At 39.1% G+C, this 27,544-nt stretch overlaps 1 protein-coding gene across 9 annotated transcripts in view; it reads right to left on the minus strand.

Annotated features, from left to right (window-relative positions):
* GPD2 (glycerol-3-phosphate dehydrogenase 2) overlaps positions 1-27,544 on the minus strand; it is a 150,906-nt gene that overhangs the window by 94,058 nt on the left and 29,304 nt on the right. For 6 of the 9 annotated variants that reach the window (XM_054257614.2, XM_078327724.1, XM_078327725.1 and 3 more), the window contains exon 2: positions 15,455-15,564. The exons of 2 other annotated variants lie outside the window; for them this stretch is intronic. In XM_054257614.2, coding sequence (XP_054113589.1) covers positions 15,455-15,556 — 102 coding nt within the window. In that variant the 5' untranslated portion in view covers positions 15,557-15,564. Of the gene's footprint in view, positions 1-15,454; positions 15,565-18,264; positions 18,334-27,544 lie in introns of those variants that run through there. One more of the 9 variants, XM_035304857.3, reaches the window with a different exon arrangement.

Raw genomic sequence — 27,544 nt, forward strand, 5'->3', positions numbered from 1 at the left:
TACACTGCGCTAATTTTTGTAGTTTTAGTACAGATGGGGTTTCACCATCTTGTCCAGGCTGGTGTCGAACTCCTAACTTCATGATTCACCCACCTCAGCCTCTCAAAGTGCTGGGGTTACAGGAGTGAGCCACCATGCCTGGCCAGGAGTGTCATGTAAAGATACACACACACCGCACAGCCCAGCAATCCCTCTCCTACATGGCTATCTAAAAGAAATGAAAATCTGTGTTCACACAGAAGCCTGTAGGCAAATATTTACAATGGCTTTATTCATAATTGTCCTAAACTGGGAAAAAAAAAAAAAAAAAAAACTAAACATCCTTCACCTGGTGAATGACTAATTAAACTGTGACACATCTATGCAATGGAATAATAAATGGAAATAAAAGAGAACAAACTACTGCTACACAGCAACACAAGTGAACCTCAAATGCATTATGCTAAATCAGGGGTCAGTAAATTACGGTCTTCAGCCTCAATCTGGCTGCTGCTTCCTGTTGTGGTAAACAAAGTGTCACTGAAAGACAGTCATATCCAATCATTTCTGTGTTGTCCATGACTGTAACGGCAGAGCTGAATAGCTGCAACAGAGACTGTGTGGCCTGTAAGCCTAAAACATTCAGTCTGGATCTTTACAGAAAAGTCTCCTAATCCCTGCACTAAGCAGAAGAAGCCAGATTCAGAAATCTATATACTACATGATTCCAGTGCTTCTGTTTATGCCATGTTCTGTATAAGCAAAAGTACAGAGTCTGAAAACAGATGAGTGGTTGCCAGGGTCTGGGGATGGGGGTAGAAGGACTGACTACAAAGGGCATGAAAAAACGGTGAGGATGATAGGAATGTTCCACAGCTTGATCATGATGCTCACTACATAACTGTGTGTACTTAGCAAAACTTACAGAACTGTAAATTATAAAGGGTAAATTTTACTGTGCTTCATACTACAACTTATACCTCAATACACTTGACTTCCAAAAATAATAAGTGAATTATGTAAAGAGTATTTATGTGTCAGACACTGTTTTAAGGGTTTTGCTTTTTTCTACTCCTTTAATCCTAACAATAACTATACGAGTTAGGTACTACTATGATCTTCATTTTACAGAACTATCTGAGACATAGAGAAGTGAAGCGGTTGGTCCATAAGTACACAGCTGGTTCAGGGTAGAGCTGAAAACTGAACTTGGCCTGGTAACAGAGACTAAGTGTTACACTACGACACCATTCTGATACCAAATGTAATTTGAGAAAAAATTTTAAAAGCAGACTAAATAGTTATCATAGAGTGAGATATGACCAGCTGCTAAAATCTAGAAAGTAGCTTGTTTGTTGTAGTTTTGTTTCGAAGGTTTTACTGAACAGTTCCTCAAAAAAAAAAAATTTTTTTTAATATACAGCACTATTAAGGGTAATTTATTTACTTTCTGGCACTACCTTTGAAATAACATTTTATTTTTGTATACTTTTCTCATAAAAGCTGGAAGGTGTTGCAACTGAGAAGCTAAGTACCATGTTTATTTTAGAGGCAGTAAACATAGCCTAAGGCCCTACTTATAATTATGACAGGAAAAAGACTCATTTTGGCTTCATATGGTTTTGAGTCACAAAAACACATCTGCACTCTACCTTTCCTAGAATATGTTGATTGAGGGGAAATAAAAAGGAGAAAAGCGGCAAGAATAAAACAGGTAACAACATGCTTTAAGACAAGAGGGCTTTGGGTTCCAAATCTTCCTAGATCTGCACTCTCTTTGTTCACCCTCCTTTCTAGGACAGTTTGATCACACAGGAATTTGGGAAATAGATTTCACTAATGGATTGATCCAGAAGTTCTAGGAGAAGCCTTGGAATGGCCACAGGCCCTATATTACATGGGAGATCAAAACCCTGTGTGAGAGAGAGGGGGTTGAGGGAGGGGAGGAGAGGAGAGGGGAGGGGAGGGGAGGGGAAAGGAAGGAAGGGAGGAAGGGAGGGAGGGAGGGAGGGAGGGAGGGAGGGAGGGACCGAAAAACCCTATGTTCTGAGGAAACCCTGGGCCAACCATAATATTCCTCGAACTTATTCATCCGATCAATATTTTGTGGAGGCCTTCAAGTATTCTACAGTCCAGGGAACAAAACAAAAAGATAAAGAAGCAATTATAACATTGTTTAAAAGTGAATATACCAATAGAGAAAAGGCTACAAAAGCCACAGGAGGCACCTCTTTTCCAGACCTGAGAAGGCTTCTTGGAACATGCAGCTAAATCAAGTAGACAGAAAGTAATAGGCATTAGCTGGGTGACAAAAACCAGGAAAGGAAGTGGAAAGAGCATGTGCTAAAACCAGAAGTCACGCTAGAATGGTTTTCTCTGCTTAGCACACTGCTTTCTTAAAGACCAAATCATACCTCCAATACTTTTAAATTGCTGTATTTCACATATAAATCAGAATTTCTATCTGAGATAAATTTGCTGAAACTGAGTCGGAGCTGCCATCCTTAGACAGGACTTGTGCGCTCTTGTTAGTCCAGGATTCCTGCTCACTAGCTTCACACTTGATCCTCCTTTCCCCTGTAGGCATATGAGTTCACCAACCTTGGCTTAAAGACAGGAACAACTCCAGCTCTATGAAATTCAGGATCAATTCCCTAATTCAGCATTGAAACCAGAAGAGAGGAGAGCCCAACACACAAAACAAACTGCCTTTTGCCTATCACAATTCCAACCACAGCTCCCAAACAATTTTTACCTTGGTGGAATTGGAGAATATCTAATATTTAATATACTTTGATGTTGTTTTTACTATATTTAACTATGGGGGAAGTGGTTTTTTTTCAACTTGTAAACCAATCTTCATCTATAGTTTAGAAAGATAAAATTCTTTCAGCATTCTGATAGCACAGGTTTTGTCAAGAGACTCACATGAAAACCTACATAGAACTGAAAGCTAAGTTCACAATTTTTGATAGTTTACATTCCAGAGAATGTTCACCCTGAAGAAGATTCAGAATGAGATCAGTTTTACTATGTCTGTGCATCATTAGACTTGCAAATTAAAAAAAAAAAAAATCCTAGACATTTGCAACTTCGGGTAAGACCAAAAACAAGATCTAATAATTAGTGTCTATTTCTGAAAGAAGTGCATATTTAAAGACCACAGGCAATTAACAACTAGGCTGTCCTGTAATCATGTACAGTAATAATTGGAGTATAAAGTAGGGTCTCATGCAAATCACCTCAGCCTGCAACCATCACTCTCTCCCATAATACATGATTTGATCAATGGAATCACTAGATTTAAGGGAAACTGCTTCCTGCTTTTTGTCACTAAAAAAGACTAACCATATTTATATATTCCTAAAAGGAAAATGTACAAGCATCTCCTCACCGTGAATCTTAAGATGTTTTAATGGCCTTTATTCACTTCCTGAATCACTTTGCCATTCTAAAAACTACATTTTTTCTTGCACTTACATGAGAGTAAGCAACATTTCTCAGTGTAAACGAATTTGGTGAGTGATTCATGATCACTCCGAAGATAGAGTTGCCAATGGGTACACTGTCATCTCCACTGGAGTCCACAAAAGAAAAAACAAGAGGAGCTCATCCTTCTGGGGTGGGGCTGAGAATGAAGGTCTCGTTTACCTTGAAGGTACTGTCCAGATTTTAGGTGACTGTGATTCCTCAAGAAATCACACAGAAGTTCTTTCAATAGCAATTAGAAAATATCCAAACACTTAGATTATTAAACATTTTATAGCTAAAAAGTGAGGAAAATCCCTTGGCTCTGTCCAAATATATGTACTTCAAATAAGTTAACAACATAATTGACTACATGAGCTGAGATTTGGGAGATAGGTTTTCAAATAAATATTTTTAAACAGAGAATATGTGCTTGCTTTTCAACTCTAACAGCTCACTGAAAGTCAGAGGGCCTGGAGAGTAAGCCTGACGTTGGGGTAGATAGGGAAAAAGAAATAGAACCATTAGTTGCCTAGAAGCTGCCAGCTCACACCCCTAATGTTAGCTCCTTAGGTATCACACACACTTCCCACAGGAAGGAGGAATCTTTTGACCAGTGAGGAAACCTTCAGCTATCCCTTGAGAAGTAATTCAGAGAATCAAAATTTGATCCCAGATTTGACTCCAAATCTCATGGCCTTAGCTCTGCTAGGTCATCTTTGCCTATATATGTGGGTCACTTGGGCCTCTAGATCTGCCAGCCTTTCTGGCTTCTGCAATGCAGAACTGTTGATGGCAGTAAGTGAGATTAGAAGTCCCAGGACCACATTGGGCAGTTAAGTTGTCACCCAGAATTCTATATAATAGCACTTTTTTTTCTTTTCTTTCCCCCAACCTTTTTTTTTTTTTTTTTTTTTTTTTTGAGACAGAGTCTCACTCTGTTGCCCAGGCTGGAGTGCAGTGGTGGGATCTCAGCACACTAAAATCTCCACCTCCCGGGTCTGAGTGAACCTCCTGCCTCAGCCTCCCCAGTAGCTGGGACTACAGGTGCCCGCCACCACATCTGGCTAATTTCTGTATTTTTTGTGGAGGCGGGGTTTCGCCATGTTGGCCAAGCTGGTCTCAAGCTCCTGACCTCAGGCGATCTACCCATCTTGGCATTCCAAAGTTCTGGCATTACAGGCGTGAGCCACTGCACCTGGCCAGCCAGCACTTTTTCTTAATAATCTGCCTAAATCATCTGGAGGTAGATCCAGAAGCAAAAGAGGGCTCACTCTTTCCCCATCCCTCTCAGGTGAACAAAATGATGCCCAACTGAGCCAGCCAGGCAGTTCCAAGCTTTATAATCTAGATGGCCTTCAGCTACACTTTAACCTTATGTTCAAAATATGTTTTGGCCAAATTTGTGATACATACTCATCATTTCTCTGTTACTTATTTCATCAAATATAATTTTTCTAGTTGGTACTATTGCATAATTAGTTTTCATAAATTCTTTGTTGAAATCACAAATGACAAAATAAATAAAGTAAAATTGGAATTGCCTAACTTCTATTTAAGTCATCTATTTCTAAAACCACCTAGAAGATGCTTTCCTAGCATAGACATAATTAAACTATTAAGCTGAAGGATGGGGATTAGGGAGAGGGAGACTAAAGGACTCTCCCCAAAGCATTTATAGAAAGTTTCCTCCGTCTACAATATCCCTAAAAAGTTTTTAAAGAGGCCTTAAAATGAATAAATAGTTGAAAATGAAATGCAAAGTCAAATCAAAATGAATGTCAATGTTGCTCAGTTAGCAACAGCCTAGCAGCTCACCAGCTGTCAACGTTAATCATAGCTCAGTCGTTGACTCACTGAGTGACCTATAGAAGTACAGTTAACCTCACTGATTTTGTATGCCAGCAACAAAATAGCATCACAAACTCCTCGAAGGCCTGATGTGAGTTATAACTCAAAGATATTGCTATGGCCCCACTTTGGGGGCTAAGTGTTAAATAAAAACCAAAATTATAAGGAAGATGATAGGATGCTCTTCAGAGAACATTTCCAGCTCTGTCTGCATAATTTTAGTGCTTTGATGAAACATGTCTCTGAAAAAACAGTTAACCATATAGAGTAGTTAAGAATAGTTTCAACTGGCCTTATCTAAAATACAGATTATTCAGAATCCTCATCAAGCTTTAGATATCAGACGCATTCCCGCAAATTTAGCTATATTTCTAAGAGAAAAACAGTTCTTCCAGGAATCCATGCGCAGGATTCTAAATAAGACAGGCAAATGAATGATACAGTCTTTGGCATAACCCTAACAATAAAATTCTCATCAAAAGAAATATAGCTCATTTGTCAACTAGATTAGAAACTAAATTCAAGACACATATGTAACAGCTAAATGCTTAACAAAACTTTTTCTCTTCTTCCAGAGAACACTCCCATAGAGTAGACTGGAAATGATCCAGTGGGGTGAGACCCCTATAGCATGGCAGACCCACCAGAATAAAGAGACACAGGTCGTTAAGTAATTTCAGGAAAAGGTCCCCCACCTGTCCACATTGAACTGTAATGTAAGCAAGAAATAAAGTTGCATTGTGATAAGCCACTGAGCTCTGAGGATTGTTTATTACACCAATTAGCTCACTTCAACTAATACACAAGTATGAGATGTGCTTACTTTTACAACCCAAGATTTACAACTCCCCTACATTGCACACAGTCCATACACAATAGTGAATAGGCTATGGATGGATGAGGCATCATCATTTACAAAAACAAAAATTAGGAAATAAATCCATACAGACAACACCTCAAAAGGACAGATCATCAAATGCAAGCCCTAGAAAGCCAAGGTGCAAAGACATTTCTACCTTCACATTTGATATAATGCTGATGGCTCCTTAAGCAAATGGGTAGCATCAAGAGGCTTATGACTCAGCCACGAGTTCCTTCTTCAACCATCAAAAATGGCCACTTTGGTTGATTTTAACATTTAGGTGGGAACTACAGTGTTAGATATCCTATGAAGAATGAATTCACTATAGCCAAGATATGAAAACAACCTAAATGTCATTCATCAACAGATGGATGAATATGGAAATGTAGTATATACATAAAATGGTATATTATTCAGCCTTAAAGAAGAAGAAGGAAATCCTGACATTCCTGACGACATGACCTGGAGGACACTATGCTAAGTGAAATAAGCTAGACACCAAAAGACAAATATTGTGTGATGTCACTTATAGGTGGGAGGTAAAATAGTCAAAGTCATAGAAGCAGAGAGTAAAACAGTGGTAAGCAGGGGGTGGGCGGGCAGATGTTGAGCAAAGGGTACAAAGTTTCAGTTATGCTCAAGAAAATAATTTTTTTTTTTGAGATGTAGTCTCACTGTGTTGCCCAGGCTGATTTCAAACTCCTGACCTCAAGTGATCTACCTGCCTCGGCCTCCCAAAGTGCTGGGATTACAGGCATGAGGCACCGCGCCTGGATATCAAGAAAATAAATTTTAAAAAGCAACATTATTCTGCCATCAACAGGTACAGTGGAAAAACAATAATACAGACTATATGACAACATTCATTTTTACAGCACTTTCTAAGGTTTTTTAAAAGAGAAAGACCGCGGCTGGGCACAGTGGCTCACATCTGTAATCCCAGCACTTTCAGAGGCTGAGGTGGGCAGATCACCTGAAGTCAGGTGTTCAAAACCTGCCTGGCCAATATGGTGAAACCTCTCTACTAAAAAATACAAAAATTAGCCGAGTGTGGTGGTGGGCACCTGTAATCTCAGCTACTGGGGAGGCTGAGGCAGGGAGAAGTACTTGAACCTGGGAGGTAGATGTTGCAGTGTGCTGAGATCGTGCCAACTGCACTCCAGGCTGGGTGACAGAGCAAGACTCCATCTCAAAAAAAAGGAAGGGGAAAGATTGCTTACAAACCTATGCAAAATGCCTCTGGAGATGGAATATTATTTACTCAGGGAGAACAAGCAAGCAAGTCTAGTAGCCCGAATTGACTTAAAATTAAAAGCAATCTGGTTAAAAAAAAAAAAAGGAAGAAAAGGAAAGCAAATGTGTCATGTGATAGCTTCAGCTACATACACGCTCAGGAAGAGTTATACTGATTTGAAACCCACAGATCCTCCTTAATTCAAGAACCTGAAGAATGTTTGTAATTGAGGTTAGATTTCTTTTTTTCTTTCTGAGATGGAGTCTCGTTCTGTCACCAGGTCGGAGTGCAGTGGTGTAATTGTGACTTACAGTGCAATTACAGAGATTACAGTGGTGTAATCTCTGCCTCCCAGGTTCAAGCAATTCTCCTGCCTCAGCCTCCTGAGTTGCTGGGACTACAGGCACTCACCACCACGCCCAGCTAATTTTTGCATTTTTAGTAGAGATGGGGTTTTACCATATTGGGCAGGCTGATCTTGAACTCCTGACCTCATGATCCACCCGACTGGACCTCCCAAAGTGCTGAAATTACAGGTGTGAGCCACCATGCCCAGCCAAGGTTAAAGTCTTGAAGATGTAAAGGATGTTCAAAACAGATTGTTATATTCAAATAAAGAAACTGCTGAGAAGCAATGCTTAAGTGGAATTTCTGTAATTTGAATTGTTTCTTTATTTTCTTTTTCCCTGCAGATGCCACAAGATTAAATTGTTTCTTAACTGACATCCTGTCTTAGATACACTATGCTTATAATTTTGATTTCTTTTCAATCGATACTCATTTGAACCTCAAGTTTATCTACCTTCTACCAGTTAATCTGTCTAGTCATCAATGTAAGCAAAAGTGTGCCAACCAAAAATTCAGCTTTTTTTTTCTTGAGACACAGTCTCGTTCTGTCACCAGGTCGGTGTGCAGTGGTGTGATCTTGACTCATTGCAACCTCTGCGTCCCCGAGTTCAAGCAATTCTCCTGCCTCAGCCTCCTAAGTAGCTGGGAGGCACCCACCACCACACCCAGCTACTTTGTGTATTTTCAGTAGAGATAGGGTTTCACCACATTGATCAGGCTTGTCTCAAACTCCTGACCTTATCATCCGCCCACCTCAGCCTCCCAAAGTGCTGGGATTATAGGCATGAGCCACCGCGCCCAGCCTCAGCTATTTTTTAAAAATCTTTTGTTACAGCTTTCTTATTATGCCTGACAAGGCTAGGTCTAATTTCAAATGTTCATATCCTACCTCAGGGAAAGGGGAAGAAGTATAGCAGATACCAAAGAAAGACCTGCTATTGCCAGGTACTGAGATCACTGATTTGTATGTATTGACTTACTTGGCAGAGAAAAAAGCCTGTGAGTAAAGTGACATTATCCTTACTGTATGAAAAAAATCAGAATTCTGATAATTTTTATAACCTACACACAACAACAGGTTCACCAAAACCCAGCCACACTCATGTAACAGACACATTCAGGAAGCTAAATGTTGCTTTATTTGGGGTCTATTCAAATAAATCCTAAAGCAGACCTTATTTTGACCAGAGTTGATCACTCTTTTTTTTTTTTGCTTTTTGTCCCATCTTATCTTTTGTTACTGACTTTAAAACTTTTGAGTCATTGGTACTACTAATCAAAAAGCACTGCTTTAATAGAAACCCTTACAAAAAAGGTATGGAGAGGGAGAGACTGAAATTACAAGTTAAAACAATGTTTTCAAAATCACTGATGATTTTAATTATCCATGCATCACTTTGCCTCTCATTAGCATAAATATTTTTCCTCCTGGGTTTTGCTGACACTGACAAAGGTAGTAAAGGCTTACCTGTATTTCAACTCACCTAACATATCACTGTTATGAGAGTTGTTTTGTTTTGTTTTGTTTTCATAATAACACATATACAGAGTGAACTACAGTATTTCCTACACCACTCACAGGCACAGAGAATTGATGTCTAACAAAGTGAGAGGCTATTTTGCAAATCTGTCATCAATAGCTATTACTATATCCCATCCTCTAACATCACTGACTTTGGGAAAGAAGAAATAAGTTTAACTGCATTCCATTTCAAGCTAAAATGAAAATTCAGATTTATCCCCCACCAAAAGTTAGAACTTTTTTCCCTAATATTGCCTGTTTTTAAAAAATGTTTCACCACAGAATCCCTATAAATGAGAATCTCAGAAGGGGCAACATTTTTTGAAAGCTTCCTATGCTCCGGGAACTCTCCCAGGCTTCACTGCTTTTTAACAAACCTATACAGGAATTATCACTTTTATCCTTATTTCACAGAAGGGAGGAAATGAGGCTGAGAGAATTTAAGAAAATCATCCCGAGTCACTTAGCTATTAAGACATAGAACTAGCTGTTCACAATAGACAAAATATGGAATCAACCTAAGTGTCCATCAACAGATGACAGAATAAAGAAAATGTGGTGTATATACACATGATGGAATATTATTCAGTCATTAAAAAGAATGACATAGCCCAGGCGTGATGGCTTTCATCTGTGATCCCTGCACTTTGGGAGGCCGAGATGGGTGAGCTTGAGCTCAGGAGCTCAAGACCAGCCTGAGCAACATGGCAAGTCGCCATTGCTACTGAAAAAAAAAAAAAAAAAAAAAAAGACTGAAATCCTGTCATTTGCAACAACATGATGAGCCTGGAGGACATTATGTTAAGTGAAATATGTCAGGCACAGAAAGATAAATACTGCATGTTCTCACTCACATCTAGGAGCTAAAATAAATTGAACTCACAGAAATAGAGAGTAGCAATGTAGGTGTTAAAAGCTGGAAATGGGAAAGGACGGGGAAGACACGGAGAGGTTGGTGAATGCATACAAAGTTACAGCTAGATGGAACAAGTTCTAGGGCTTTGTAACAGTAGAGGCTGAATATGGTTAACAATAATTTTGTGTATATTTTAAAACAGCTAAAAATGAGAACTTTTAATGTTCACAATATAAAGAAATGATCAATATTCAAGGTGATGGATATGCTAATTACCCTGATTTGATCATTACACATTGTATATATGCAGAGAAATATCATTCTGCGTTTCGTAAATATGTACAATTATGACATGTTGAATAAAAATAAAGGGATAAACATGTAAATAAATAAAGGTAAGAAAGCATACCCAAAACAAGAAAAGTACTGCTAGGTGTTGGATGCAGGCAGTCTGCAGAGACTGCTCTAAACATCATGCTCTTGGCCTTTTCGTTCTGTTGCTGATGAATGGCATCAGTGAGAATTTCTCGCTTCCCTAATTCTAAGAAGATCATTCCTCCCACTAAAAAGAGATCTTGGGAGGAATGATCTTCTTAGAATCAGGGTGCCTGTAATCCCAGCTACTTGGGAAGCTGAGGCAGGAGAATCGTTTGAACAAGGGAAGTGAAGATTGCAATGAGCTGAGATCACATCACTGCACTCCAGCATGGGCAACAAAAGCGAAACTCTGTCTCAAAAAAAAAAAAGAGATCTTGATTTCCACATTCTGAAGCCCACTCCCTGCCTATTTTTGGTGTGGGGGTGGGGTGGGGGGTGGCAAAAAAAATTTCACATCCGGGCTTTGAGAAAGCTCTCAGTGGTTCTCAGGTTTTTACCTCAGCTCACAAAGCCACCACACCTTCAGACCAGGTCATGGAAGGAACGTAGAATGTGTTATGTGAGAAAGACCACCCTTCTGACCCAAATAGATTTTTGTCATATCAACCACATAACTGGGGTTAAAAAAAAAATGCCCGCATCATCACATCAACTTTTCCAGTGAGGACCTGGAAGGTATGAAATAAATGTTAACTTAAAAAAAAAAAGGTTTAAACAGTGCCATTGAACTATAATGAAAAGAAAAAAGACTAGGGTAGCCCTGTATTCAATCCCCATACTCTTTCCCATCCTATTCTTGTTTCATTCTCCCTGGCCACTGCCATCCAGGCCTTCCCATCTTCCTGAGGACTCCTCATGCAGCTCTGACTTTAATGCTCTCTACTTCTGTGGCTCAAGAAGGTTTACTTGTTTAAAAGTACTCCATGGCCCCTCTTCCTAATTTAAATGTCCCTCTTCATCTACTCCATTCTCCCACCAGCCTGGAAACAGAAAAAGGAGGCTCCTCTATGAAGTGCTACTTCCCTTTCACTAGACCTTAGGCTAGATAAGATGACCTCCAAGTTTCATCCAACTAAAAGTTTATTATTAAACCAACCTATACTAAATAGTGCATTGCAATCAACTTGCTCTAAAAAATCTCCACACCACCAGAGGTGTCTGCTTGTTCCATCCGCAGTGGGGTTGGTTTCACTGAATGGTAAAATGCTTATCTCCCAGTACTCAGACTCCTATTCCTTGGCATATGTCTGGTCTGGGGAGAGAAAAACTCAAGCTGCCTTAGTGGAAACTGTCACATGCTATGGGTGGAAAATAAAGCAAGAAAGACAAGGAAGTGAAGAGGAAGACACTCTAAGACCACCCTAAAAGCCCGTAGATGCATAACTGAGGAAGGCCTCGAATGTGGATATTATCTGTGGCCACAAACCTCTTTCCCTGCAGGTGGACACAAGCAAAAGAAGTCAGCCAACCTTCATCTCCTTTCCTCATCAACTTCCTTGTTGGAACTGAAGATTTAAGCTGCCCAGCTCCAAAAGAATAATAATAATGATAATAATTACCCTCTCCTTAGGTTATAACAACCCTCACTGTCTTCTATCTCTTCTAAATCTGACCTGTTTCCCTTAGAAAATAAAAATAATAAACATCTAGAATTCACTTGGCTCAACAGCGGGCACTGTTCATCATTCATAAACATAAGTAACAGCAGTGTTAACAATATGCTTGTAGGAAGAAAAGCTATACTATGAAGTAAAGTAAGACAAAAGCGTAAGTGCTACCACCTCTAACCCCTAACCTGCTCCCAGAAACACCAGTCTCCATGGAGGCCTCTATTCTCCCACCTACAGTGGCTCTGATTCAGGCAACTGAATTAAAGGTAAGTGAAATCACATCTTATTCAATTTTAATCTGTCTTATATTTAATTAATTTTTTGAAGTATATACAATCATTTTCCTTGCAAGTATAAAGTAATTTTTTAAATCATATGCAATAGTTTTCTTTGCTAGTATAAGGTAATTTAACTACAGAACTGATTCAAAGGTTTTCAAGAGCTGACCTGGAACCTAAACACTTATAGCACTGTCTCATCACCAAACATGTTTTAACAATGTACCAACTTTTACATTCAATCCATTTGTATTTAGAATATAGCCCCTGCCTCCATTTCAGGGAAGAAGCTTTGTCCTGGGAGCCCCAGAAACTTTGTCCTGGGAGTACCAAATGGGCACAGACCAGGGTCAAGAAGACAGCATGGAAGAACATAGCAAAATGTGCCAGAACCAAAGTCAGTAGGTGGCTGTCTAGGACATCAGGATCTTGGGGTCTTAAAACTAACTTATTCTCAGTAAAAGGCAGTTTATCAGTTGGGATCTTCTTTGAAAACTAGAAAAAAATATAAAAATACAGTAGGTAAACAACCTGTAACAAGCCAATACTTTAAGCATCACTCTGCAGAAAAATGGAGCATACCTAGTCATATTTAAGGCCTCAGCTTCTACAAACGAAAATGTAGCCAATTAATGTGTCTCAAAGGGAAAACTTTTCTTGACTACTGAAGTCAGAAAAATTTCCCCCCAGAACGGTTCTGATTGGCAGATATTTTCTGAGAGAGGACAGCTGAGTTAATGGAGGCCTGTGGTCATTTTATGTCAATGGCTGGAATAGGTTGTTTCCTCTTCTCATTCTTGCTTTTATTTTTTATTTATTTTTGCCAGTACCTATGGCTACATCACACCTGCTACCCCCACAAATACATGCTAATGGCAGTATCTTAAAGGGACAGGAATCCGCAGAAAAGAAATGCACATAGTTGGATTTCTTATGCAACTCACTGATGGCATATGCCTGTAGTCATTTTTCTCAACAGAACTTGTCAAGTTAAAATTATAAATGACTTCAAGCTGCTGGTATCCATTTCATTTGGCTATTAGGGTAACCAGGATGTCTAACTTAGGAACGATAAAATGACAAAATGTCCCAGGAATCAATAGGTCTTCATTTTGCCTTGATTTTACTGAATAAAATCCACCTGTAACTTGACTGCTTGGGGGCAAAGTCTCTTCTATTTATTCTATTCTGTAAGATCAATTATTAGAGAGAAATCAAACAAAAAAAATAGATGAAACAGTGTTACCTAGGTACAAATATAAACTGTGAAGTAGAATATGCTTACTGTGGTTAAAAGACATAAACCATGTATAAATTTAGCAACAATTCATCATATTAGATATTGTGACCTTTGGCACTGGCATTTTTCAGTATCGTTTCAGATAGCACCAGTAAAGATGGGAGAAGTAATCTAATCCCTTAATACCCATATCCCAAACAGAAGTGCACTTCTGAAGTAGCCTCAGCAGAAGCAACATCTTTTCACATTTGCTTTTAAGGAACTAAGGCAATCTTTTAAAAGAAACAGTATATCAATCATGATCAATGGATGAGGAAGCGTTTCAATATCAAGTCAGTGAATTAATAATACTATTGTATGCATCAAAACTCCACAATGAACCTGACAAATATGTATAATGCTTATGTGTCGGTTAAAAAAATAAAACCTGCAACATACATGCATTGAGAGTGATGTCTTCACAGTTCAGAATGCAAAAGAAAGACTAACATTAATCAAGACTATTTGATATCACCCATCTTTAGCAGGAATCACATAAAATTGGCTCGTTGGGTTTTTTAATGATAAGCCAGCATGCTAATTCTTCCTAATATGTGTTTGTATTTATTTATTTTACAGATTGATTGATTGAGACAGGGTCTCACTTTGTCACCCAGGCTGAAGTGCAGTGGCACAATCTAAGCTCCCTGCAGCCTCCACCTTCCAGGCTCAAGCAATCTTCCTACCTCAGCCTCCAGAGTAGCTGGGACTACAGGTGTATACAACCATGACCAGCTAACTTTTTTATTTTTTGTAGAGAAAGGGTTTCACTATATTTCCCAGGCTGGTCTCCAACTGCGTTGGCCTCCCAAAGTACTGGGAATATAGGTTTGAGCTAGTGAACCTACCCTAATACGTGTTTTTAAAGTGTTCCTCATTCAGGATATGGGATTGCAAGCAATGTGCCTGGCTCCACCACCTTGTACCACAAAGAAACAGAAACAAGAAGTATAAGACAAACCATGGCTTAAAGGCAACCACAAAAATGCATAAAATGAATCACTCAGTTACAAATGGTTTGCAAAATTCCTTCACCTTCATCTTTGAAAAAGAAATACACTGCACAGCTGGTATCACAAAATGTCCTAATGACATGGGAGAGAGGGAACAAGAGACTGATACTAATTACTAAGGTGGCTGCCAGCCTTTCAAGTCTGAAAAGAACAAAGCCATTCAGCAAAGTTATTTCCTGGCATCAATTTGAACTATGGGAAGTCACAGTTATAATGCAAAGAAAAAAAAAGAAAATAAACTGAACACTTAATAATATTTGGAAACTTCGTATCAATCTCATTTTCATGGCTTTCCTCCATTAAAATTTTTATGTGATGCAAAGTAATACTGCATAAGTAACTAAACCTTGAAGAAATAAAACCAGGATTCAGCTGGGCCTTTTCTTTTCCATTTCCTTTCTCAGCTGCCCGCCTTCTAATAAGAAAAACTTTTGGCAGGAACATAGAAGGTATCCAGACATTTCGATGAATTAGACAAGGAAAGTCTAAATGAAGAAACCCTGGCACTCATAAATGAAGCAGTCTTTTAAAAAGCAAAGAGCCAAAACAGAGGCTAAATAATGCTTCCTGAAAAAGAAATTCACTTTTTAAAAGAGGAGATACACACAGTTCTCCAGGATCATTAAGGCAGTGTTCTAAATTAGTATCTTTCAGATCAAACTGAGAAACTTCGCAAGTAATTTCTAAACAAAACCGTTAGTGCACACACTTCCCATAGACAGTTCTTTAGCAGATTTAGGTTGCATACTGTAATCAACACAAGTACAGTTACTTACTTGTTTCCTTCTGTAATGAGCAAACTGAGAAAGTCCTAAAACAGTTGCAAGAGCACCTCCTCCAACAAGAATCGTCCCTTTCACTGCCTTTTGAAATGCCATTTCTTAGCCTACAAAAAAAAAAAAGAAACAAAAAGATGTTAATTGGGATGGTTATCGTATAACCATCCCAATAATAAAAAGACACTGTGTAAATTATGAAACTATGTTAAACTAGAAAAGAAAACATAAAATAAGGAAATTACTAACATACCAATGTGTATACTGCAACTCAAAAGAAATAGCCGAAAAAGTCTAGACAAGGGGAGTGATTATGTAAAAGTGACTTTCTGATCTGACAGGAATTAAAGAAAGGAAAGCAAATGAAGAGACAACTGAGGATATTTAAACAGTATAAAGTGAAGAGAACTGTGAAAAGAAATGTCATTCGGTATTTGAGAAAACTGCATGCTACACTTGCAAATTTATTCAACACCTAATCCTCTCCTCCAGGAGAACCAGTAGAACCAGACAATAAACATCAGACTGCTTCAGGTTCTTTGGCAAGGTTTTAATTCAAATTGTGGCACAACTCCCTTCCCCAATTTTTCCCTTTCTAATGAAGTTTTCACTAGAACCAAAAACCCGCAAAGCTATATTTCTATCATTGAGTCGACCAGGCACAGTGGCTCACGCTTGTAAACCTAGAACTGTGGGAGGCCGTGGTGGCAGGTGCCTGTAATCTCAGCTACGCAGGAGGCTGGGGCAGGAGAATCACTTGAACCTGAGACATAGAGGTTACAATGAGCTGAGATCGCACTGCACTCCAGCCTGGATGACAGAGCTAGACTTCATCTCAAAAAAAAAAAGAGTATACTTTGCAGATAAGAAGTCAGGGAATACCACACCTTAATGCTTTCACAAACTGACCAATTTAACCCAATTTCTTTCATTAGGGGAACTTAACAAAAAGAAAAAAGTTTTCTTCCAGTCAGAGTTGCATGACACCAAAATTTTAAGAGAAAACCCTCCAGTTCAAGCACTCACTGTATATTTGTGGCGGCTCATTGTATTTATATTTTTTTCTCTCTTTTTTTTAGAGACAGAGTCTGGCTCTGCCACCCAGTTCAGAGTGTGGTGGCTCAACTATCACTACCTGTAAACTCAAACTCCTGGACAAGCGTTTCTCCTAAGTAGCTGATACTACCAGTGCACACCACCATGCATAGCTAATCTTTCTTTCTTTCTTTTCTTTCTTCCTTTCTTCCCCCCCCCCCCCCCCGCCCCCCGGAGTGACAAGGTTGTTGCCCAAGCAATATCCTTCCTTGGCTTCCCACAGTACTAAGATTACAAACATGAACCACGACTCCACTGAATATTTCTAAAGTTCTGCATTGTCTTAACTCTTACCTTTCCTCCCATTTGTTTTCCACAACTGGACTGATAATGAAATTTTCTAAAGTTTTGTTGAGGACTTAAAAATTATTCTTTAACTTTTTCAGAAACTAAAAAGGTTGCATAAAAACAAAAATTCCACCAAAAATCCTTTTTTCCACTTTTACTCTGTTAAATGTAAAAAGATAACCCTGTGCGATCAACTAAAAATTTCTAGGGTTAAGTAATTTGACCTGCCTAAAACTTTCCTTTCACAAAAGCAGGAAAGCAGGGAAGCCACTACCCTATATCCTTGCAGGGATGGAGCTCTGACCTGTCTGCACAACACACCTTACATTCTACTGATATCTCACAACTCAAGAAGATAATTTATTATAAAGATAGTTTTAACTTAGGATACTAAAAAAACCAGTATCTCAACAAAAATTATAATACAGTTAAATATTTTGGTTCATATTGAATAAACTGTATCCATTATCATATTATCCTAAAGAATTGTAATACAGTTGATAATTACAATTCTATAGAAAACTCATTTTGGAATACTATAAATTACTGAAACTTGGTGGCATTTAAAAAATTTTTTTCTTCTGATCTCATTCTGACAAACTCCTAAATTCTAAAACTTGTGTTTTTAATTAAGATTCTTCCCAGGATTAGAGTCCACAAGTTTGAGGTTGCAGTGAGCTGCAATTGTGCCACTGCACTCCAGCCTGGGAGACAGAACAAGATCCTGTCTCTAAAAAAATTTTTCGCCTGGGTGCAGTGGCTCACACCTGTAATCCCAGCACTTTGGGAGGCTGAGACAGGCAGATCACCTGAAGTCAGGAGTTCGAGACAAGTCTGGCCAACATAGTGAAACCCTGTTTCTACTAAAAATACCAAAAATTATCCAGGCATAGTGGCGGGCACCTGTAATCCCAGCTACTCAGGAGGCTGAGGTAGGAGAATCGCTTGAATCTGGGAGACGAAGGTTACAGTAAGCTGAGATCACACCATTGCACTCCAGCATGGACAAGAGTGAAACTCTGTCTCAAAAAAATTTTTAAAGATTCTTAACAGTAAAATATTTCACAAGCATGTACTCTGCTCCTAGAGGTCTCTTCTTTATCATCCCATTGCTATATCAACCATCTTCTCTTTCCCACATTATGCAGGATAGTTGGTGTATGCTAGATAGGGGCCTCCATTCATCATTCCATTAACCCTAGGCAAAACCTTATATCCTAGGTTGCTGAGATAGTAAACACTGTAACTTAGCAGGTACCCATTTGTCATAGCTCACTATCACCAATCAAGGTACTACTGTAAACATTCACATGGGTGCCTATCACACAACAATGGAAGTCCTAGCAGCCAAGAGATAGCATGCTATCTCAAGACTAACTGGGTTCCTCCAACAACTGGACACAGAACAAAGTCCTAGTTCTATTTACCTTAAACAATGCACATGCCTAACTCATAGACAGCAACATGGTGGTCCCTTGGATATAAGTGTTATGACTGATTGACTTATCACTGCTTCTGTCTTGTTGATAATGTCATTGCTGACCTCACAAAGGATACCACACATGGCCAACTGAGGGATGTTATATATATAACACAGTCAATGAAAATGTTTCACTGTCAGAGATGTCCATTCAGCCAGTTAAGTTTGAGGCTAGTATTTCCAAATGTGTGGGTTCCTATGTCACCTGCCTACCTTACAGTATTGTTTTAATTTGATTTGTCTGAGACCCAAACTTGCAAAGGGGTAGCTCTTCATGCATTTTTCCAATGAGCCACTTAATACTATCAAAAAACTACATTCTCATATCATCTTGCAGACTTAGTAATAATATCCACTATAATCAATAGAGTTTTCCTTTTTCAAAAATTTCATAAAATAAAGTAAGCTTGGGGCTCATTACTTCTACTGTGATCAAATCCTTCTGTGTGGTCATCTGGCCAACTCAAAACAGAGGCAGGAATCGGTCAGTTTCACCTAGCTTCCCTAAGATTATCATTCCTAGGTAATTCCCTAAGATTATCATATCAATCCTAAAATTGTTATGAATGTTATAACAATCACTGCCATTTATTACTTACTATGTAACAGATACTGTGCTTTTAATTATTTATACACATCAGCTCATTTCACCCTCACAACATCTAATTTCATAAGAGGGGCAGTGGTAGTTCAGAGGAAATAGGGGATTTCCCCAAGTCACTGCTTAGTAAGCGAGAAAACATGACTGAGTTTACGTTCTTAACCCCTGGGTGGTTCTGCCCTGCCTTTGGTCTCAAAAGGCAACTTCTCTCCAAAAGCTATACCATATTTTGTTGTTACTCCCAAAAGAAGGCCCTGTTCTCAATCACCCAAAACATTCAGTCCCTTGGCATTTGGGTTAATCTCTAAGGCAATGAAGAAGTCTCTAGCAGAGTATCTACTAGTAATCTGCCAGGTAATGTAAGAACTTTGTTTTAGGGTCAGGTGTGGTGGCTCATGACTGTAATCCCAGCACTTTGGGAGGCTGAGCCATGTGGATCATTTCAGGTCAGAAGTTCGAGACCAGCCTGGCCAACATGCTGAAACCTTGTCTCTACTAAAAACACAAAAATTAGCTGGGCAATAGTGGCACACACCTATAATCTCAGCTACTCGGAGCCTGAGACAAGAGAATCCCTTGGGCCTGGGAGGCGGAGGCTGCAGTGAGCCGAGATGGTGCCACTGTACTCCAGTCAGGGCAACAGAGTAAGACCCTGTCTCAAAAAAATAAAAGAAAAAAGAACTTTGCTCTAATTCTGAAAGAAATTTAGAACTATATAAATATAAATCATGCTGTGGACAACATGTACCCATTTACCATTGTAAGGAGAAACGTTTTCACAATGATTACAAAGAAAAAAAAGATTATTTCCTTCTAAGTAACAGCTTTACTAGGAAACTAGCAAAGAAGGGGACCAAAAATATACACAAATCTTTACTAACTTCTGCAATAAAAGTTCAAGAAAGCCAAAGGGGAAAAAATATTAAAAAATAGAATTAGCTTATTTATTACAGCTTCACACCATGTTTCATAGCCTTTTAATTAAATCACATACGTGCTGACTCAGGACTGGCTGCTGCATTGACAACAAACCAGAGCTAACTCTATTTCTTGGAAGGAGAACACCAGTTCAGTTGGCAAAACCTAAACAAATGGTGCTCAACTGAATATACCTGTGAGTTTATCAACTAACTGTCCACAAGGAATATATCATCTATGTGTAGCATTAAATATCAAAATGTGTCTTGGAACTCTGAACTCTGTCTTATAACTAGTTGTGCTATACTGAATGTTATAAATAGTCTAAAAAAAGGCAAGATGCTCTATCATTTTAATGTTGCAAGAAATTGACTGAAAGAATTAAAGAAGGCTTCAGAGAAGATAGGATTTTGGAGATGGGTCTTGAAGGGATAAAAAGGAATTTGGAGGGGAGTGAGTAGGGGACATTATATAGAAAGACAATTGGAGGAGAAAGGGGAGCATCATGGTGCGTTCTAGGCATACAAGTAGTTATCTGGTTTGGCTGGAGACGGTATACAGCTAGAAATGGGGTTTAAAAAGAAGTCCAGGGAGCAAGAGAGAGGAAGACTGTGTACATGTGAAGTAAAATACATCTATGAGATCCTGTTGGCAATGGGGAGAGAAACTGTAGATTAGGGAAGTAAGACATTTTGTCTAATGCTCTGTAAAGAGTAGTCAAGCAGATTTTTGTGTTGAAGCTTACAAAGACAGAGAGACCAATTAGAGGGCAATGAAATAGACCTCATATGAGAGGAGAGCCTGGTTTAAGGCAACATTAAAGAGTGCAAATCTAGAGACTGATGTTTTCCAAAAATCTCTAAGGACAGCACTCAATTAGAGAGGATGAAAAGACCGCTGTTACAGGAGGCAACAGGAAGAGACTGAACACAATAAGGGGTTTTAGTTTGCGCAGCTGGAAAATGGCCCCAACATTTCAATATTAAGATCTAGAAAGAGAAGCAGGTTTAAGGAAGAAGAGAAGCTGAGCTTGCAACTAAGAAAACTGGAGATCTTGGCAGGGTGGGGTGGCTAACGCCTGTAATCCCGGCACTTTTGGAGGCTGAAGTGGGTGGATCACCTGAGGTCAGGAGTTCGAAACTGGCCTGGCCCACAGGGCGAAACTCTGTCTCTACTAAAAATACAAAAACAAACAAAAAAATTAGGCGGGTGTGTTGGTGGGCACCTATAATCCCAGCTACTCGGGAGGCTAAGGCAGGAGAATCACTTGAACCTGAGAGGCGGAGGTTGTTGTGAGATCGCACCTTTGCACTCCAGCCTGGGCAACAAAAGTGATATTCCGTCTCAAAAAAAATAAAATAAAATTTGAGATCTTGACAGAACATCTACTCACAGAAAATAGAAAACATATAGATACGTGGGTCTAAAACTCCAAAGAGTAATAGGTACTAAAGAAACTTTTGCCTAGAACTGACAGTTGTAATCGCTACACAATAAAATGTACTTAGTGCCAGCAAACAAAAACTAAAGTTGCCACTTCTCAAAGTTTGCTGACCCTTGTTTGTAGCTGACTGCTGCAACTTATCTGGCTCAGCTGAATTCTTAGATGTCCTTGTGGGCTCCCTGTATAGATGGAGTGACTTTAACAAACAACTCACATCCTATTTCATTTAAGTCCCTGAGTGCACCCAACCCTTCTGCCTCCTCCCATTCATAGGCAAGGCAAGGCATATGCATAAACAAATTTACTCCAGAACCTGACTGCACTTCCTGACCTCTGAAATGTATTTGAAAAGTACTCACTCTCCTCATCTTCCTGTCTTATCTTCTCTCTTCCAGCAGGCTTACTTTTCAAAATATAAACCTAGCACAAGTAAGAATCATGCAAATAGGCTGGGCCAGTGTCTCATACCTGTAATCCCAGCAATTTGGGAGGACAATGCAGGAGGACTACTTGATGTCAGGAGTTCAAGACCAGCTTGGACAACAAAGCAAAACTCCATCTCTATTTAAAAATTTAAAAATTATCAGAGCATGGTGGAGCACACCTCTAGCCCCTGCTTCTCAAGAGCCCAAGGTAGGAGGATCATGTGTGCCCAGGAGGTTAAGGCTTCAATCAGCCATGATCATACCACTGCACTCTAGCCTGGGCAACAGAGCAAAACCGTGTCTTAAAAAATATATAAAATAAGATAATTCAGATGTTTAAAAAAAAATCTATGCAAATAGATTTATCACTCCTCCGTGGAATAAGTCCTGGGTCCCATTGCCAGAGGCCTGTGAACCAGAGCAATTCCATGTTGAATAGGAACTGGGTAAAATAAGCCACCCCTTGCTTAGCATATAATCAAGAAGTAACCATAAAAATGGGCAACCAGCAGCCCTGTGTCTATGGAGTACTCACTCTCTTATTCCTTCACTTTCTTAATAAACTTGCTTTCACTTTACTTTATGGACTCGCCCTGAACTCTTTCTTGCGTGAGACCCAAGAACCCTCTCTAGGTGTCTGGATGGGGACCCCTTTGCTGTAACACCTTTATGTTTACAAAAACTCTCCAATCTTTCTGGCTTCTTATATAGAAACCTCAATTACTTCCCCATGCTCTCCATTAGTTTAAGAAAAAAATGGGAACTTCTCAGAACTGTGATTTTTTTTTTTTTCACCCGGAAGTGAGGCTTCCAGGGGTGGAGCTAGGATTGTGATTCTTATGCCAGCATAAAAATAAGCATATTTCTCTCCATCCCTTACATGCATGACCAGTGGAGGGGTGGAAAGTTCAGCTCAAAGATCAATTACAGAGGAGTAATTTCAATAACCTTGCTGTCCTTGGGGCATATATTCTCTAGGAATATCTTCCCTCCCATGTTTACTGCATCACTAGCCACAATAGCCAAGATTTTGAATCATCCTAAGAGTCCATCAACAGACAAATGGATAATAAAAATGTGATACATATACACAATGAAGTAGTATCAGCCATAAAAAAAGAATGACATCAGGCCAGACACAGTGGTTCATGCCTATAATCCTAGCACTTTGGGAGGCCAAGGTGCGCAGATCAGTTGAGGACATAAGTTTGAAACCAGCCTGGACAACATGGTGAAATCCTGTCTTTACTAAAAATACAAAAAATTAAACAGGCGTGGTGGCACGCACCTATAATACGTATTCAGGAGGCTGAGGCAGAAGAATCACTTGAACCCAGGAGGCGGAGGTTGCAGTGAGCTGAGATCATGCCATTGCACTCCAGCCTGGGTGACAGAGTGAGACTCTGTCTCAAAAAAAAAATGAATTTATTATACTTTTTAAAATAACTAAAAGAGTATAATTGGAATGTTCATAACACAAAGAAATAACGAATGTTTAAGGTGATGGATACCCCATTTACCCTGATATTATTGTTACTCATTACATACCTGTAGCAAAATATCTCATGTACCCCTAAAACATGTATACATTCTATGTACACAGAAAAATTGAAAATAAAAGTGATCCATGCCCTTCCAATCACCTACACTGAGAAATTCAGATGTACAAGGGATTTAAATCATAAAATAAAAACCCCAAGACATAATCTAGAGTAGCCCTTTACTCACTAAGCCCTTTACCTCAGCCTTCTGTGGTCCAAAGGTAGCAAACGCTCTTACCCTTCAGCGGTGCAGCCACCTGCTCCTGTAGCTGTGCATGCAAAACCACTCCTTCAACTATTTTGAGTTGTGTCACACTGTCACAGCCATGGAAGGCACAACTCGGAGGGCCAGGCCTCACACTCACATACAAATTCAATGACTTGTTGAAGAAAAGTGCATGAGTCTTACAAAATAAGTGTATAGGACCTCACCAGAGAAGGTCCCAGCAAACGAGTCTGTAATCATGGACACCTTGAAATCAAGTCCACAGCAAAATAGAAGGAGTGAGCTCAAATGCATCTTCCTTCCCACCAGCACCCTTTTAACTTTAGAAGTCAGGATCTCTGGGTGGCTTGAAGTAGATGTGTTTTAGCAAGCAAACCTTTTATTATTCCAATTAATGTGATAAAAAGTGTTTTGTACAATTCACTGGAAGGAAGTATCTCATAGTTCAGACACACCAAACATGCTGATAAGTGCTTACTCAGACAAGTAACAAAGCACACCAGTCACTACTCTTTCCCCAAGGTTTACCTTACTGTGGGGATCATGACTAGCTCTCTGCCTGCATATGCATTCCCCCAGCCAAGCAGAGAAGGACTTACACACATGTATCTTTCACATGTGATTCCTACAGAAACACACAGAGAGCCCTTGAGTGTACTTTTTAAAAGCTGTCAGACCTAAATGAACAAAATAGTCAAACAGAAGAGGCTCATTAGCCTGTTCTCTGGAAACAGAGAGGAGGTCTAGTCCATAATCTGAAAGTTAACTCTCCTTTCTCGTTGTTGTGGCTTTTAAAAAGGATTTTTAAAAGGCCAACAATCAACAGGAAATTGACACAAACGTTCTTCACAAAAGATGATCCCTATCAAAGAATTCCTAAGAAAACAGAGGACACTTTTAGTCTTCTTTAGCCTTTCCTCTGTTTTTCTTTCTTTCTTTTTTTTTTTTTTTTTTTGAGACAAGAGTTTCACTCTTATTGCCCAGGCTGGTGCAATGGCTCAATCTCAGCTCACTGCAACCTCCGCCTCCAGGATTCAAGTGATTCTCCTGCCTCAGCCTCCCGAGTAGCTAGGATTACAGGTATGTGCCACCACACCCAGCTAATTTTTGTATTTTTAATAGAAACAGGGTTTCTCCATGTTGGTCAGGCTGGTCTCGAACTCCTAACCTCAGGTGATATGCCCGCCTCTCCTCCCAAAGTGCTGGGATTACAGGCATGAGCCACAGCCTCGCCTTTCCTCTATTATATCAAAAACAAAAACACACAAAGACAATAACGTATAGTTTTAAAGAATATATACACTGAAAAGGATATCAAACAACAAACAAAAGGGCTTTTCTGAAGTCACTGATAAAAGCATTACCCTGATAACACAAGATAAACCAAAGAACATTAGTCAACAGAAACATGTGAAACATAATGGATCCTCAAGTTCTAAATACACAAATTTTGGACTATGGTGGAGGAAGCTAAAGCAACACACTCACACATTGCTGGGACAGCATCCAGACTCTAGCTTTGTCCCTGACTTCCACACCTTATCAAAAGGCCAGCCTGCTTCCAGGAAGGGCAGGTTCTTTCACTTCCAATCCATTTATTTCCCCAGGCAATTACTGCCAAAAGGGCCCACCCCAAGGGAAAGAAAACAATTTTAACAGAGGAAGAGTATTTTCATAAAGACGAATGAGAAAAAAAAAAATCGGGAAACAAAGAGAAAGTGAAAGAAAACAAACACTGTATTTATACCAATTCACATAACTTAAAACTAGAAAATTCTTTGTCTCCCTGGGTCACCTTTATGTCAGTTACATCATTTTAGAAGCAAACCTACAGCTACGGATGACTGAGAAAGAGGTTGGCCCAGGACCACTTCTCAGCCTCAAAGGAGGGCAGGAGTCTGGAAGCTTGACAGGAGAAGTTGGCTAAGAGATGGGTTGACCTGGTTTCAGGGGCAGAGTTCAAAAAATGCAAGTAAAAGGTACAAAAGAAGGAGAAAATAAGGTCAATAACTATTTAAAGTGAGTCAGTGAAAAGTCTCTGTTTATAAAACATTTATCACACACACTATTGCATGGAGCTTTCTGATGTGTGATGGGGGGTTAAGTTTAATATATAATGTAATAACTTAATCAAGCATTTATTTCACAAAGTCTTCTAGAACAAAAATACATTGAAAGGGAAGAAGCCTTAGAGGAACTCAAGGATATACGTTTGCACTCTGGTAGTGATGCATTTAAGCCCCATTTTTTTTTACAAAATATATGCCATTTCCAAGGCAATTGCCACGTAATGTACTTATGCTTTCTACCATTTCTAAAATGCACACTGGAACTATATTCACAAATTTGACCCTTTTTTCTTATTTTATGAGGTTCACTATAGAATTATAAGAAATAAATGAAGCTCATTCTATTCATTAAATGCAAATAATCACAGCCTGATTCATAATAGAATAGTTTCTATTATGTTTGCTTTCCATGCAATTGCTGTGAAAGTCACAAAGAACTATAGTTAGTATATACAAGTGAATTTGTATTCCATTTTTAATTTATTTTAAAATCAAAGTTAATATATATTCTGTATCACTCTAGATATACTCATGGATTTGTGTTTAAGGTGGTTACAATCCTATCTTTAATATTCCATTAAAATCTATTTCTGCCTTATTTGCTTACCATATACATAATTGAGGGTAACCCTGAGAGCCCCAAAATAAAATGTCCCTCCCAAGTGAAAACTTGAATCAATCCTTCACAAAAATGCCAACACCTTACAAAAACACAAGTCAGATTAAGGAACTGAGTAGATAGCATGCCTAGTATGGAATTAAACAAACTTGCATTTATACATCAACTAATAAGAAATGGTTCACTTAGCATAAAAAAGAGACAGCATAACAGGGGGAAAAAAAACTTCAGTTCTGCCTTGAGGAGGAAGGAATGTTATCAATAAATCACATTGATATCAATGAATGATATCAATGAATGTTATTCATTGATCAAAATAAGTCCATTAGTCATACAGACCACATAGTCCTGTGCTTCTTTCAGTCTTTGTGCCCCTTTACTAAACCCTTTGTTGGGTTAAGATAATGGTTGACATTCCTTAGGCAGCATAAACACTCTTACATTTTATATGCTGTTATAGAATCTACGTCAATCAAAACAAGAAAAAGGCCTGGAATGGTGGCTCTATAATACCAGCACCTTGAGAAACCAAGGCAGAAGGATCCCTTGAGGCCAGGAGTTCAAGACCAGCCTGGGAAGCAAGTCCCTGCCTCTACAAAAAAAAATTTGTAATTAGCTAGGCATGATAGCGTGTGCCTATAGTACCAGTTAGTCAGGAGACTGAAGTGGAAGGATTGTTTAGGCCCAGGAATTCAAGGCTGTAGTGAGCTATAAGAGTACTACTGCACTCTAGCACAGGTGACAGAATGAGATGCTGCCTCAAAAAAAAAAAAAATATATATATATATATATATATATTTTATATATATTTATATTTTAAATATGTGTGTGTGTGTATATATATATATATATATATATATGCTGCAAATCAAAGAGTGTTAAATGTCTGTCTTAAGATTAAAACATATCAGGGCTTCCCTCAAAGTTTATTAAAACTAACAAAGCCTTATTGAGAAATGACAATCATGGCTGATGATTATATACTGTAAATATTTCATAAGAAAACAAAGTCCAGGCTGGGCACGATGGCTCACTCATGTAATCCCACCACTTTGGGAGGCTGAGGTGGGTGAATCACCTGAGGTGAGGAGTTCAAGACCAGCCTGACCAACATGGTGAAACCCGGTCTCTACTAAAATACACAATTAGCTAGGCATGGTGGCACATGCCTGTAATTCCAGCTACTTGGGAGGCCAAGGCAGGAGAATGCTTGAACCCAGGAGGTAGAGGTTGCCGTGAACTCAGATTCCGCCACTGTACTCCAGCCTGAGCAACAAGAGCAAAACTCTATCTCAAAAAAGAAAAGAAAAGAAAGAAAATTGGCCAGGCGTGGTGGCTCACGCCTATAATCCCAGCACTTTGGGAGGCCGAGGCGGGTGGATCA

The sequence above is a fragment of the Callithrix jacchus genome, chromosome 6 (assembly GCF_049354715.1).
Source record: "Callithrix jacchus isolate 240 chromosome 6, calJac240_pri, whole genome shotgun sequence".
NCBI classification, from domain to species: Eukaryota; Metazoa; Chordata; class Mammalia; order Primates; family Cebidae; genus Callithrix; species Callithrix jacchus.